The following is a 13,134-nucleotide window of genomic DNA, read 5'->3' as shown; positions in this document are numbered from 1 at the left end:
TGAGACAGGCTACCGGTACTCTTATAAGCTAATATGTACCTTGCTCCCTGCTTGCCTAACACCTGTGAGACAGGCTACAGGTACTCTTATAAGCTAATATGTGCCTTGCTCCCTGCTTGCCTAACACCTGTGAGACAGGCAACAGGTACTCTTATAAGCTAGTATGTACCTTGCTCCCTGCTTGCCTAACACCTGTGAGACAGGCTACAGGTACTCTTATAAGCTAATATGTACCTTGCTCCCTGCTTGCCTAACACCTGTGAGACAGGCAACAGGTACTCTTATAAGCTAGTATGTACCTTACTTCCTGCTTGCCTAACACCTGTGAGACAGGCTACAGGTACTCTTATAAGCTAATATGTGCCTTGCTCCCTGCACGCCTAACCCCTGTGAGACAGGCAACAGGTACTCTTATAAGCTAGTATGTACCTTACTTCCTGCTTGCCTAACACCTGTGAGACAGGCTACAGGTACTCTTATAAGCTAATATGTACCTTGCTCCCTGCACGCCTCACCCCTGTGAGACAGGCTACAGGTACTCTTATAAGCTAGTATGTACCTTGCTTCCTGCATGCCTAACACCTGTGAGACAGGCTACAGGTACTCTTATAAGCTAATAAGTGCCTTGCTCCCTGCTTGCCTAACACCTGTGAGACAGGCTACAGGTACTCTTATAAGCTAATATGTGCCTTGCTCCCTGCATGCCTAACACCTGTGAGACAGGCTACAGGTACTCTTATAAGCTAATATGTGCCTTGCTCCCTGCATGCCTAACACCTGTGAGACAGGCTACAGGTACTCTAATAAGCTAATATGTGCCTTGCTCCCTGCATGCCTAACACATGTGAGACAGGCTACAGGTACTCTTATAAGCTAATATGTGCCTTGCTCCCTGCATGCCTAACACCTGTGAGACAGGCTACAGGTACTCTTATAAGCTAATATGTACCTTGCTCCCTGCTTGCCTAACACCTGTGAGACAGGCTACAGGTACTCTTATAAGCTAATATGTACCTTGCTCCCTGCTTGCCTAACACCTGTGAGACAGGCTACAGGTACTCTTAAAAGCTAATATGTGCCTTGCTCCCTGCTTGCCTAACGCCTGTTAGACAGGCTACAGGTACTCTTAAAAGCTAATATGTGCCTTGCTCCCTGCACGCCTTACCCCTGTGAGACAGGCTACAGGTACTCTTATAAGCTAATATGTGCCTTGCTCCCTGCTTGCCTAACACATGTGAGACAGGCTACAGGTACTCTTATAAGCTTATATGTGCCTTGCTCCCTGCACGCCTAACACCTGTGAGACAGGCTACAGGTACTCTTATAAGCTAATATGTGCCTTGCTCCCTGCTTGCCTAACACCTGTGAGACAGGCTACAGGTACTCTTATAAGCTTATATGTGCCTTATTCTGGGAAAATGTGGCTAATCTGGATAAAGTGTCCTCCATAACTACTACTGCACAGGCTAAATCTTGACAGCATTATAAGTCTGTCCTGGATTTTCATTAAGAAGAAACTTCCTTTCCATGAAAATAAGATACAAGTGGAAAGCGTTGTCCCTGATTATTTTTCACATTTCAGGTGTGTTGTCCACATTTCAGGTGTGTTGTCCACATTTCAGGTGTGTTGTCCACATTTCAGGTGTGTTGTCCAAAGACATGTGTGCTATCTTTCTTTCCTCTGTTTCAGGTGTGTTGTCCACAGACAGGTGTGCTTTGGAGCAAGCGATGAAGCCTGTTTGCAATACAGATGTGGTAAGTACATAGTGATCTGTGAGCCTGTTTGCAATACAGATGTGGTAAGTACAAGTCATAGTGTTCTGTGAGCCTGTTTGCAATACAGATGTGGTAAGTACGTAGTGTTCTGTGACACCAAGTATGGCAAACAAGTTTCTTAAAGCAGTAATGGGTATGGACCATTTTATTAGCTCACCTGAGCTGTGCTCATGGTGAGCTTTTGTAATCGCCTTTTGTCCGTTGTCCGTCGTGCGTTGTGCGTTGTGCGGCGTCAACATTTGCCTTGTGAACACACCAGAGGCCGCATTTATTGTCCGATCTTCATGAAACTTGGTCAGAACATTTGTCCCATTGGTACCTCGACTGAGTTCGAAACTGGGTCATGCTGGGTCAAAAACTAGGTCACTAGGTCAAAAAAAAAGAAAAACCTTGTGAACACTGTAGAAGTCACATTTGATGCCCAATCTTCATGTTACTGTGTCAAAATGTTTGTCTTAATGATATGTTGGTTGAGTTGAAAAATGGTTCTGGTCCATTGAAAAATATGGTTGCCAGGGGGCGGGGCAGTATTCCTTATATGGCTATATAGAAACCTTGTGAACACTCTAGAAGTCACAATTTTAGCCCAATCATCATGAAACTTGGTCAAAACATTGGTTTCAGATGGTCCAGATCGGTGAAAAACATGGCCACCAGGGGTAGGGGAAGTTTTCTCTATATGTATATAGTGAAAACATGTGGACACTCTAGAAGTCACATTTTTGGTCCAATCTTCATGAAATTTGGTCAGAACATGTGTTTTTTGGATACGACGGTTGAGTTAAAAAATGTTTCGGATCGGTAAAAAAACCATGGCCGCAATTATTTATATAGTAAAAAAAGTTTGTGAACACTCAAGAAGTCACATTTTTGGCCTAATCATCATGAAATTTTGTCTTAAGATTGATTTTATAGATATCTCGGACTAGTTCAAAAATGGTCTTGATGGGTGGAAAAACATGGCCGCAAGGGGGTGGGGCAGTTTTCTCTATATGTATATATTGAAAACATGTGGACAGTCTGTAAACTGTACATACTTTCTAATACCATAGTTAACTCCCTTGTTAAAACCTAGTTAGAGGCCACATTTATTGTACAATCTTCATAAAATTTGGTCAGAAGATTGGTCTTAATGATATCTTGGATGAGTTCGAAAATGGTTACGTTTGCTTGAAAAACATGGCTGTCCAGGGGCTGGACATTCCCTTATATGGCTATATATGGCTATAGTAAAATCTTGTTAACACTCTAGAGGCCACATTTATTGTCCTATCTTCATGAGGCTTGGTCAGAAGATTCATCCAAATAATATCTTGGAAGAGATCAAAAATGATGCTGGTTGGTTGAAAAACATGGCCGCCAGGGAGCCGGGCATTTTTCCTTATATGGCTATACACTGTAACTCCAATATAGCGCGGTCAATGGGGTCCAAGCCGTGAAACAGCGTTTTAACGGATCCGCATTATAAGTTTTGAGCTCATTTACTGCAGGGCGCTATAAAAAAAACAGGTATAGAATAGTCTATTATACACGTCATGTATATTGCCATGCTGTGTTAACGCAAATACATGCATATAAACCGAATCGTATCGATAAAAGTATACATACCGCTTTTCGAATGTGCACATTTATCCGATAATCCAATAAAATTGCAACATCACTTAAAAAATAATAATCTTGAACATAAATGACTATATATGTTTAAGAAATTCGTAAACACAACCGTACGCATATATGCCATATTCAGAAGTGTTAAGAGTACAGTGCATTATGGGGCAGAGCTTTCATTGGACGAGCGACTTTAAATTTAGATTGAATGCAATACAATTCATGTACAAAAAATTTGTTTTATTGCATCATACGCATGCAAAAAACGTGTTTCCCCGGGGACTTTCTGATACCGCACGAAAATGAAAGTGAAACTCTGTTAACAATTACGGGTACACTGCGTTGGCATGTAAATAAATCTTCTGCATTATTTAATTTCTTATACACGAACTGAAAGATTAAATGACATAATACTAGAATGATAATGAAATGACAGAAAAAGTTGTTTTATACAGTGAGCAGTATATTTCACAGCCGCTCATTTAATATAGTCAAACTGCAACCATATCAAAGTAAGAAAGTTTCAATCGTTTTGAATTACTTTAATTGTAAAATTATCCCGCTTGCACTTACTTAACTTATGGAAATTATCGCACTGAACCGCTCTGATGTGGAATACATGTAATAAACACTGACACGCGAGTTTTTCACACCTTTATTGACATTACACAACAGATTAACACCAATTAGCTGTCGGTGTTATTTAAACTCGAGGCGATTATAATCAGTTCAACGGACGGTTGAATAAAGCAATCAACATGTGATTGCCGCCATCTTTGAATTGTCTGAAAATACACAAAGTTGCATAATACGGATTTGAATCAGAAATCAAATGGAAGGTTGGAGAAAAAATGGGATCCAAGCACCCCCCGCATTATATTGGATTCAGCGTTATAACGGAGCGCGTTATATTGGAGTTACAGTGTAGTAAAACCTTGTTAACACTCTAGAGGCCACATTTATTTTCTGATCTTCATGAAACTTGGTCAGAAGATTTGTCCCAATGATATCTTGGATGTGTTCGTAAATAGTTTTGGTTGCTTTAAAAACATGGCCACCATGGGGCGGGGCATTTTTCCTTATATGGCTATATATAGCTTTAGTAAAACCTTGTTAACACTCTAGAGGCCAAATTTATTGTCCAATCTTCATGAAATTTGGTCAGAAGATTGCTCTCAATGATATCTTGGATGAGTTCGAAAATGGTTTCGTTTGCTTGAAAAACATGGCTGCCAAGGGGCGGGGCATTTTTCCTTATATGGCTATATATGACTATATTAAAATCTTGTTAACACTCTAGAGGCCACATTTATAGTCTGATCATCATGAAACTTGGTCAGAAGATTTATCCTAATAATATCTTGGACGAGTTCAAAAATGATGCCGGTTGGTTGTAAAACATGGCTGCCAGGGGGCGGGGCATTTTTCCTTATATGGCTATAGTAAAACTTTGTTTTATTGAAAAATGTGGCTGCCAGGGTGTTCACTAGTCATGAAAGTTGGTAAGAACATTTTGTTCTTATGACATCTTGGGCTGCACAGAACAGCCTTTGGTGAGCGACTTTGGGCCTTTCAGGCCCTCTTGTATTTTTGTTAGCCAGTGTTTGGCCTTAATGTCAGTTTAAATACTACACAATGTATTAAGTTGGTTATTTTTTATTGTAAAAAAAATAAAGTTGTGAACAGAAATTTCCTATAACAATTATTATTAAACAACCCAGAAACTGAAAAAAGACAATATTTTCAGATATTTTCTGATGGTTTAAGTCACAAATGTGGTTAACTAAAAGCCAAAACATGTTGTTTTTTGTTTGTTTGCCATATAACAACAGAAAAGCTATGTATTTCAACCTCTTAAAGCAATCTTAAATACCTTCTGCCAGCTTGTGTACACACATTCATGATGACTTAAACAACTTTTCCATGCAATCTGCAAAGAATGCTGAAATAATGAAAGATTGATACTGGTAAATCAATTTACTTAGGCTGTATATGTTGACCATATGACACTTTGTAGGACTTCTAAACAAAATGGTAACATATCTTTTCAGCAACTGCTCCTATTTACTTAAGTCGCTTTAATACTCTGAACTGCAAAGTTGTGTTTTTTATATGGATTTTCTTCTTTTACAAATGCCAATAGTAACACTTGTTATTTGTTTTTGTCGGGTATTATCTCACATCAGTGCCAGAGGTCGTGAACCAGTGCAATATTCATGATCGTGACCCAGTGTGTGACAGTCATGGAGTAGAGTTCACCAACGAGTGTATCATGCTAGCCAAGGGACATAAGCAGGGATACCGTGGACACTGTGTGGTAATCCTCTTCTTGATATTATCAGAGTTAAATTGGACCTCAATATTCAATATTTAACCCCTTTTAAAAATGGGACATTGGTATTCAATATTAAAAACCTGCTAAGTTAGTAAAATTTAAATTTTAGTCTTTAATGAAAAGAATAGTTTTGTTCTATCTCATTCGTGTGCCATATCTGATGCTGAAGACGTATAAAATGTGAACATCTATATTGCTCTTCAAAAAATATGAAAGCTATTAGTGGGTAATAAGTCTTTAAAGAAAACATATTCTGTAAAAACAGGTTTGCAATATATTCCCCCAATCATGATCATTAAAAACTGCCCATAGTGCAACATTAATTGATCGTTTCTTTTTTTCAAGACTATAAAAGCAATATTTTTAATGGAAAAAACAATGTAAATGTCACCCAATGATTGCCTTGCATACTCAAATGCCTTTTTATGGGATAAAAAAAATTATGTATTCTATAAGAAATTTAAAATTCATAAATTATATCTTGAAATTGTCAGATTTGCAAGTGTTCAGCTTTGGGCCCAGTGTGTGGACAAGATGGGGAGACGTACAACAGCGAGTGTGCGGCGCTGGCAGCCAGATCCACCGTGGATTACCAGGGACTCTGTAAAACATACCCCACCCGCATACTACGGCCAGGTAACATACCCCCTCCACATAAGTGATGTTTTTTCTCAAGCTTTCTCAACAGTTCTTCTCTTTATAACACGTCTATTTGCCTCTTGCGCCCTGTATGTAGCATAGAAGTATAATATAATCACCATGGACATCTGTCAGTTTGTCTTTCTGTCTGTCTGTCCGTCCATCCGTCACTTCCTCCGTCTGTGCGTCTGTCTGTGCGTCCGTCTTTCATAAGATGCAGTTTTTATCCAGAGGCGTACCTTTCCACTTTTCAAAGTTCAAGATTTACTCATTTAGGATTTTTTCCTGATTATATCAAGTTGTGCAAGTTTGATTGCAATCAACCAAATGGAACCATATGGAAATTCAATTACTCTGATGATTAAAACTGCTTATTCTAATGGAGTTTGTGTAATTATTTTCTTCAAGATTTATTATAAATTAGATTGTACTTATAATTGAACAATCAATTATTCAGTATTGCATAAATTAAAGGTAAAAGTGAATAAGTGTATTTAATGTGGATGTAGTGCAAATGAAAGCTTCTGTTTTGTTACTATATTTTGTGTGCTTTATATGGGAATAAATCAAAGAACTATTGAAGACCAATAAATATATTAGCTATTGTTTTCTTCCCTGTTTTCTTCCCTGTTTATTTGTTTACATCATAATGACCATCTGAAATGAATCTGTTGTCTAGGGGAGGTAATGCACAGCTCACTGTGTGATGGGGTAGTGTGTGCAGCAGTTGTTCCCCCTGGATGTCAAGGAATCATACCTCCTGGGGCGTGCTGTCCTGTTTGTGGTAGGTAGTGAATAAGGTCCTGCATTCTTTTGTGTGCTAGTTAGGGGCTTAGCTTTCAAATTTTATCTTGTATATAATACATAATGTTTTTTATAACCCTTTGAAGTATTCTAAGCTATTGGTAAAAGTACAAAATGTTGTAGTGTTTTAGGTAAAAAAGAGGAAATGTTTCTATTAAGATTACTGTTTTAAACCATAAAATTTGTTTGCTAAAATAACTTTAGGATAAGGTTAAATTTCTGTTTAATGGAATAATGTGAGGTATAGTTGATAAGAGTCCATACTCTTTTTTACCAATAAATCACTTTCTGCTTATAATTTTAAATAATAGTTTGTGTTCAAATGAATACACTGATTAGCCACTTTGGGCACTCAGTTACCAGTCATAAAAATTTAATAATATTGTGAGTCATTTGTAAAGGTAGATTGTTACGATTGGGATACGTTGATGACAAATTAATTTTCTGTCAATTGAAATCCTGATGACTAGTTTAACAATGATCCGGCAAAAAAGGCATTTTTGTTGACAGTCATAGATTTCATTGGTGTCTGTGTAGCAATCAGAAGGTCCTTTGTTGTATCCCCTCCCCTTCCCCTATGGCAGCGTCCACAAGGTCTTGTTTTAGATAATAAGTACAGGGCCTGTATTAATCAACATATTCTTAGACTAAAGAATAAAGAATGGACTTGGAAACAAGAAAAATATGTCCGTTGTTTGAATATAATACAGGCTACCATTTACAATTATGTCATTTCTGCATGAACAATGATGAAGATGGGGTTGTTTAATACAAAAATCAACTCAAAAGTAAGATAATTCTTTATTATTCCAATTTAAAGAATATTCTTTATTTTTAGACTAAAGTCTTTAAGCTGTTTGTTGAATACAAACCCTGGATCTACATAAAACAGATGACAGTGTCTTAATAAGCAATCAAGCTAAAATAAATAGGTTTGCACTGACTCTCTGAATTTTCAGCCCCCAATTTGCTTGAACTTACTAAACAGGTTAACAGTGACTCTATATTTTCAGCCTCCAGTTTGCTTGTTCTTACTAAATAGGTTAACACTTACTCAATATTTTCAGCTTACAATTTGCTAGTACTTACTAAAACGGTTAACACTTACTCAATATTTGTAGCCTCCAGTTTGCTAGTACTTACTTAATAGGTTAACACTGTCTCTATATTTTCAGCCTCCAGTTTTCTAGTACTTACTTAATAGGTTAACACTGTCTCTATATTTTCAGCCTCCAGTTTTCTAGTACTTACTTAATAGGTTAACACTTACTCAATATTTTCAGCCTCCAGTTTTCTAGTACTTACTAAATAGAATAACACTTACTCAATATTTTTAGCCTCCAGTTTGCTGGTACTGATTAAATAGGTTAAAACTGACACTATACTTTCAGCCTCCAGTTTGCTAGTACTTACTAAATAGAATAACACTTACTCAATATTTTTAGCCTCCAGTTTGCTGGTACTGATTAAATAGGTTAAAACTGACTCTATACTTTCAGCCTCCAGTTTGCTAGTACTTACTAAATAGAATAACACTTACTCAATATTTTTAGCCTCCAGTTTGCTAGTTCTTACTTAATAGGTTAACACTGACTCTATATTTTCAGCCTCCAGTTTTCTAGTACTTACTAAATAGGTTAACACTTACTCAATATTTTCAGTCTCCAGTTTTCTAGTACTTACTAAATAGAATAACACTTACTCAATATTTTTAGCCTCCAGTTTGCTAGTTCTTACTTAATAGGTTAACACTGACTCTATATTTTCAGCGTCCAGTTTTCTAGTACTTACTAAATAGGTTAACACTTACTCAATATTTTTAGCCTCCAGTTTGCTAGTGCTTACTAAATAGGTTAACACTGACTATATTTTCAGCCTCCAGTTTGCTAGTGCTGAGTCTAGAAGCCCTAGGATCCATCTCTATTGAGGCTCGTAGAGGGCCTCTTACTGTGCAGCAGATGCTGGGGGCAGTGTCTGACATGCTGGAGATATCAGAGTGTGACGTGTTTGGCTACCTGAGCATCACAGGCGACATCGTGCTTATTGTGAAAACAGTGGTGGATAACCCTACATTTGTGCAGGTGAGATGGTTACTGGTGCACATTTTGTTAGTGTTATTTTATATATGTGCCTAATATTAATTTCAAGAAGTAATTCAGTCATTTCACAAAAGGTCACTTAATCTACGCACACTTTTCATAGGTTAGCTGTTTGAAAGTACTCAAAGCTCATACTTATGTCATAAAATGACAACTGCCCTACTTGCATCAGCGCGTTATCCTCTGATTTGTTATCCAGCTCTCTACTTAATGATCTTGCCTTTTGAATTTCAGCTGATCATGAAGTGCTTATTATGAGCTATTGTGATAAACCTGTATCGCTTGTTCTGCTTTGTATGTCATCAATTGTAAGCTTTTCATCACGCAAGTCAACTTTTTATGCCCCCGGATCCAATGATCGTCATTCTGTCATTCTAAACCTAAGATTAAAGTTTTGCAATAACTTTTGAAATATTGAACATAGCAACTTGATATTTGGCATGCATGTGTATTTCATGGAGCCGCACATTTTGAGCGGTGAAAGGTCAAGGTCATCCTTCAAGGTCAAAGGTCAACAAAAAAAGCGGCGCATTTAGGGGGCATTGTGTTTCTGACAAACACATCTCTTGTTTCATCCAATCTTAATGAAACTTGCAAATAGACCAGTTGACGATTGACGTCACGCCCACCTGCAAAGTTAAGACTCCGACCACTGGTTGGCAAAAAGAAGTGGAATTCATATAAGCGCATATAGAGAAGGTTGACAAAATCATCATTTTTAATGATAATCATGCACAATATCAAATATAATTTTACTAATTATGTCTATATAAAACATAAGCATGCAAGGGAATGCCTCTTTGGAACGGTTATATTGTTGTTATTATTCGTTTTTACTCACAACAAACTCGGGAGTGTAACACGATCTAAGAGCTTGATATGTGGTTACCACAAAAATCTCTCTACTTGGCACTTCTTGGCGACCATTTTTAGTTAAAAAAAATCTCAGACATTGAAATTCTTTTAGAATAAATTAAATTTAATGAACAAAAACAAATAAGGATGAAAACAAACAACCAATAGGTCTATTTTCTGTACGCAACATAGGGTAACTGATTTGAACGTTTATGTCTGAAAAAACTTATCTTGATACACATTAAATAAATTCTCTTGACTACTGTAATTGTTTTATTTAATTGTTCACACCAATTTTGACACTCTTAGTTGCATCTTTTTTATCCCGGTGTTTAATTGCCTGTTCATCACAAACCGATTATCTCGTTATGATCGGATACTGTCCAGACAATTACAAAGAAAACATGGTGTCATAAAGTAAAACCCAGGGACCTAAACTTGGGTCCCTGAATAAGCCACATGTGGCAGACGAGTGTCTGGTCATTGAACAAAAGTTATGATACCTCCATGTCATCTCAGCATATTTAGCAGTCATTTAAGCCAATTTTTTAAAGCTAAAATACTGAACAGTTGCTTCAATAAAAATATTTTAACATTGAAAAAATGAAGACATTTGTCGGAAATGGATTAACAGGAACTATATATATATATACAGAGCTCCAGATAAGGGTCGTATTTTCGTAATTACGAATTATTTTCAAGTCCGTTACGTATTTATTTTAAAATCTTGTCGTACCATTAAGAATTACAAAATCAAGTTACGAATATTATTTTTACATCGGTTCGTATCGATTTTTATTGAGTTATTTTCGCGTATTAAAGATCTTTGCAGTGCATATAGAATGGTTATCGGGTTTGTTTAACAAAGCGCATTTTTCCAATAAAAGCGGCGTATACAGTCTATCTGTCAAAAAACAAAACCTTTGTATCACCAGTGTTGGACTATGGTTTGGAGATTATTCTGCCACGTAAAACTTTATTGGACAGACTTGAACTTTTTCAAAAGAGACTCTTGAAACAACTATTTATGTTACCTACAAATACCTCTGATATTGCTGTATACGTGTTAAGTGGACTATTACCCGTAGAAGCGCAAATCCATAAAAAAGCATAAGTACTCTTTATGTCGCCAAAATAAAAATGCTGTAGAACGAAGGTTGGCAGAGAGACAATTGACAGTTAAGACCGGAAAAAGTAATAGCTGGTTCATTGAATTGAGGCGTCTATTTTGGTGGTATGAACTTGTGAAGCTGAAGACCTACTGAAAACACCTGTAAAGAAAGAACAATGGAAAAGAACAGTTAGTAAATCGGTGAGTTTATGGTGGTATAACAACTTTCTAGATCAAGCACAACACATGAAAAGTCTTAAAAACCTAAATTTTAAAGCAGTAACTCCAGGAAAACCACACCCACTACTTCAACTACCCTCAAGCTCATCTTACGATGCAAACAGACTATTAGTGAAGCTGAAATTCATGAGTGGCACCTACATACTCCAAAGTAATTGAGCGTCGTTCAACCAAAATAGCGTCGCTCCAACCTGTCCTCTGTGTAACGAAGCTCCAGAAACGCTAAGCCATTTTATTCTGAACTGTTCATTGACGTCAGAAATACGAAAACCCATTATAGCTGACATCCGCTTTGAAATCGAGAGACTGATGCCAAATACATGGGACTCGTTCAACACAGACGAGAAAGTACACACAATTATAGACTGTTCTGGTTTAAGACACAGGGGTAAATAAACAAAAACAGAGATACTGAGGCTTCAGAGTGTTGAGTTCCATTGTAGAAGACTTTTATTTACTCTACATACTGAAAGATATAGACACTTACAAATAATAAACGTCATTAAAAACAAGGCTACATCCGCGGTGCACTCTTATAAGTCTAATATAAGTAGGAAGGTCTCAACGGTGTCACAAACTTTACACTAACACTTTGACGTGCCTGTCACGGTTGGCCCATAAGGGCTGTTAAGACAAGGAATACGAATACGAATGGCGGCGCCCAGAAGGCGTCCTAAAAAACTGCAAAGCGTCCAAAAACACGCTTTTAACATATTGTACGCAAAGTGAGCCGAAGTTAAATGTTTAGAAAGACATTATAGAATAGATCTTTTACGATGTCGTATGTTCAGTTGCCGACACAGTCGGAAAAGCTAAACAAAAACGCGACACGACTGGTCCAAACTTAAACACAAAAAAAACATTGAACGAGTGGAAGGGACAAGTCCTTGGGCTAATCGTTGAAAAAATTGAAGGGGAGACCCGTTTTAATTGTGAAATATGTAAAAATTCATCTAAGGCATGCACTCTAAGCACAGTTTGGGCATATGAAGGTATTTGAAAAATAAAATTATATAATACTGAAAAGACACTGTTGAACTCGTATAAATAAAGTTGCTAGTATGTTTAGTTTAATTTTTTTTGCATGAAAATAACCATTATTATTTATTTTGAGGTCATTTAGAAAAAATAAGAATTATTTTCCAAAACTTAGTAGTAACATTAAGAATAAAATTTCAGAGTTAAGAATTCTTTTTGAAAATCTGGTAGTAATTTAAGAATTTCATAAAATCTTATCTGGAGCTCTGTATATATATATATATATATATATATATATATATATAAGGCATTTTAATCATAATAATACATTGTTTAATAACTATACGTTTAAAATATTGTGCAATTTTACTGCTTTGTACGCAAGTAAGGTATTTAACGGGTACCGGCAAAAGTAAACTCAGCTATTACGTGTAAAGCTTGTATATTACTGCAGTGTAAGAAACACCATCATAAACAATAGCAATCACAAATGGTAAAACATTATATTGCACGAAATAAATTAAATATATACATTTATCATAAAATGATATATTTTTTATCACTCCCTATTACCAGTAAAGAGATTTCAATATACATGCAAAGACAGTTCAATTTGCATAATATGCAGGGTTTTCCGTTTGTGTGCTAAATTGTATTAATATTGTCATTTAATGTAAAAGAAAATCACC

The 13,134-nt window shown here is 36.6% G+C and overlaps 1 protein-coding gene across 5 annotated transcripts in view; it reads left to right on the top strand.

Moving 5' to 3' along the window:
- LOC127855309 (reversion-inducing cysteine-rich protein with Kazal motifs-like) overlaps window positions 1–13,134 on the top strand; it is a 207,139-nt gene that overhangs the window by 183,643 nt on the left and 10,362 nt on the right. For all 5 annotated transcript variants that reach the window (XM_052390769.1, XM_052390768.1, XM_052390770.1 and 2 more), the window contains exons 18-22: window positions 1,691–1,755; window positions 5,571–5,701; window positions 6,214–6,355; window positions 7,038–7,142; window positions 9,038–9,243. In XM_052390769.1, the coding sequence (XP_052246729.1) occupies window positions 1,691–1,755; window positions 5,571–5,701; window positions 6,214–6,355; window positions 7,038–7,142; window positions 9,038–9,243 (649 nt within the window). The remainder of the gene's footprint in view (window positions 1–1,690; window positions 1,756–5,570; window positions 5,702–6,213; window positions 6,356–7,037; window positions 7,143–9,037; window positions 9,244–13,134) is intronic.

Source organism: Dreissena polymorpha, chromosome 13, assembly GCF_020536995.1.
Source record: "Dreissena polymorpha isolate Duluth1 chromosome 13, UMN_Dpol_1.0, whole genome shotgun sequence".
Taxonomy (NCBI): domain Eukaryota; kingdom Metazoa; phylum Mollusca; class Bivalvia; order Myida; family Dreissenidae; genus Dreissena; species Dreissena polymorpha.
The sequence above is the reverse complement of the archived record's forward strand: the minus strand, read 5'-3'. Positions and strand labels throughout refer to the sequence as shown.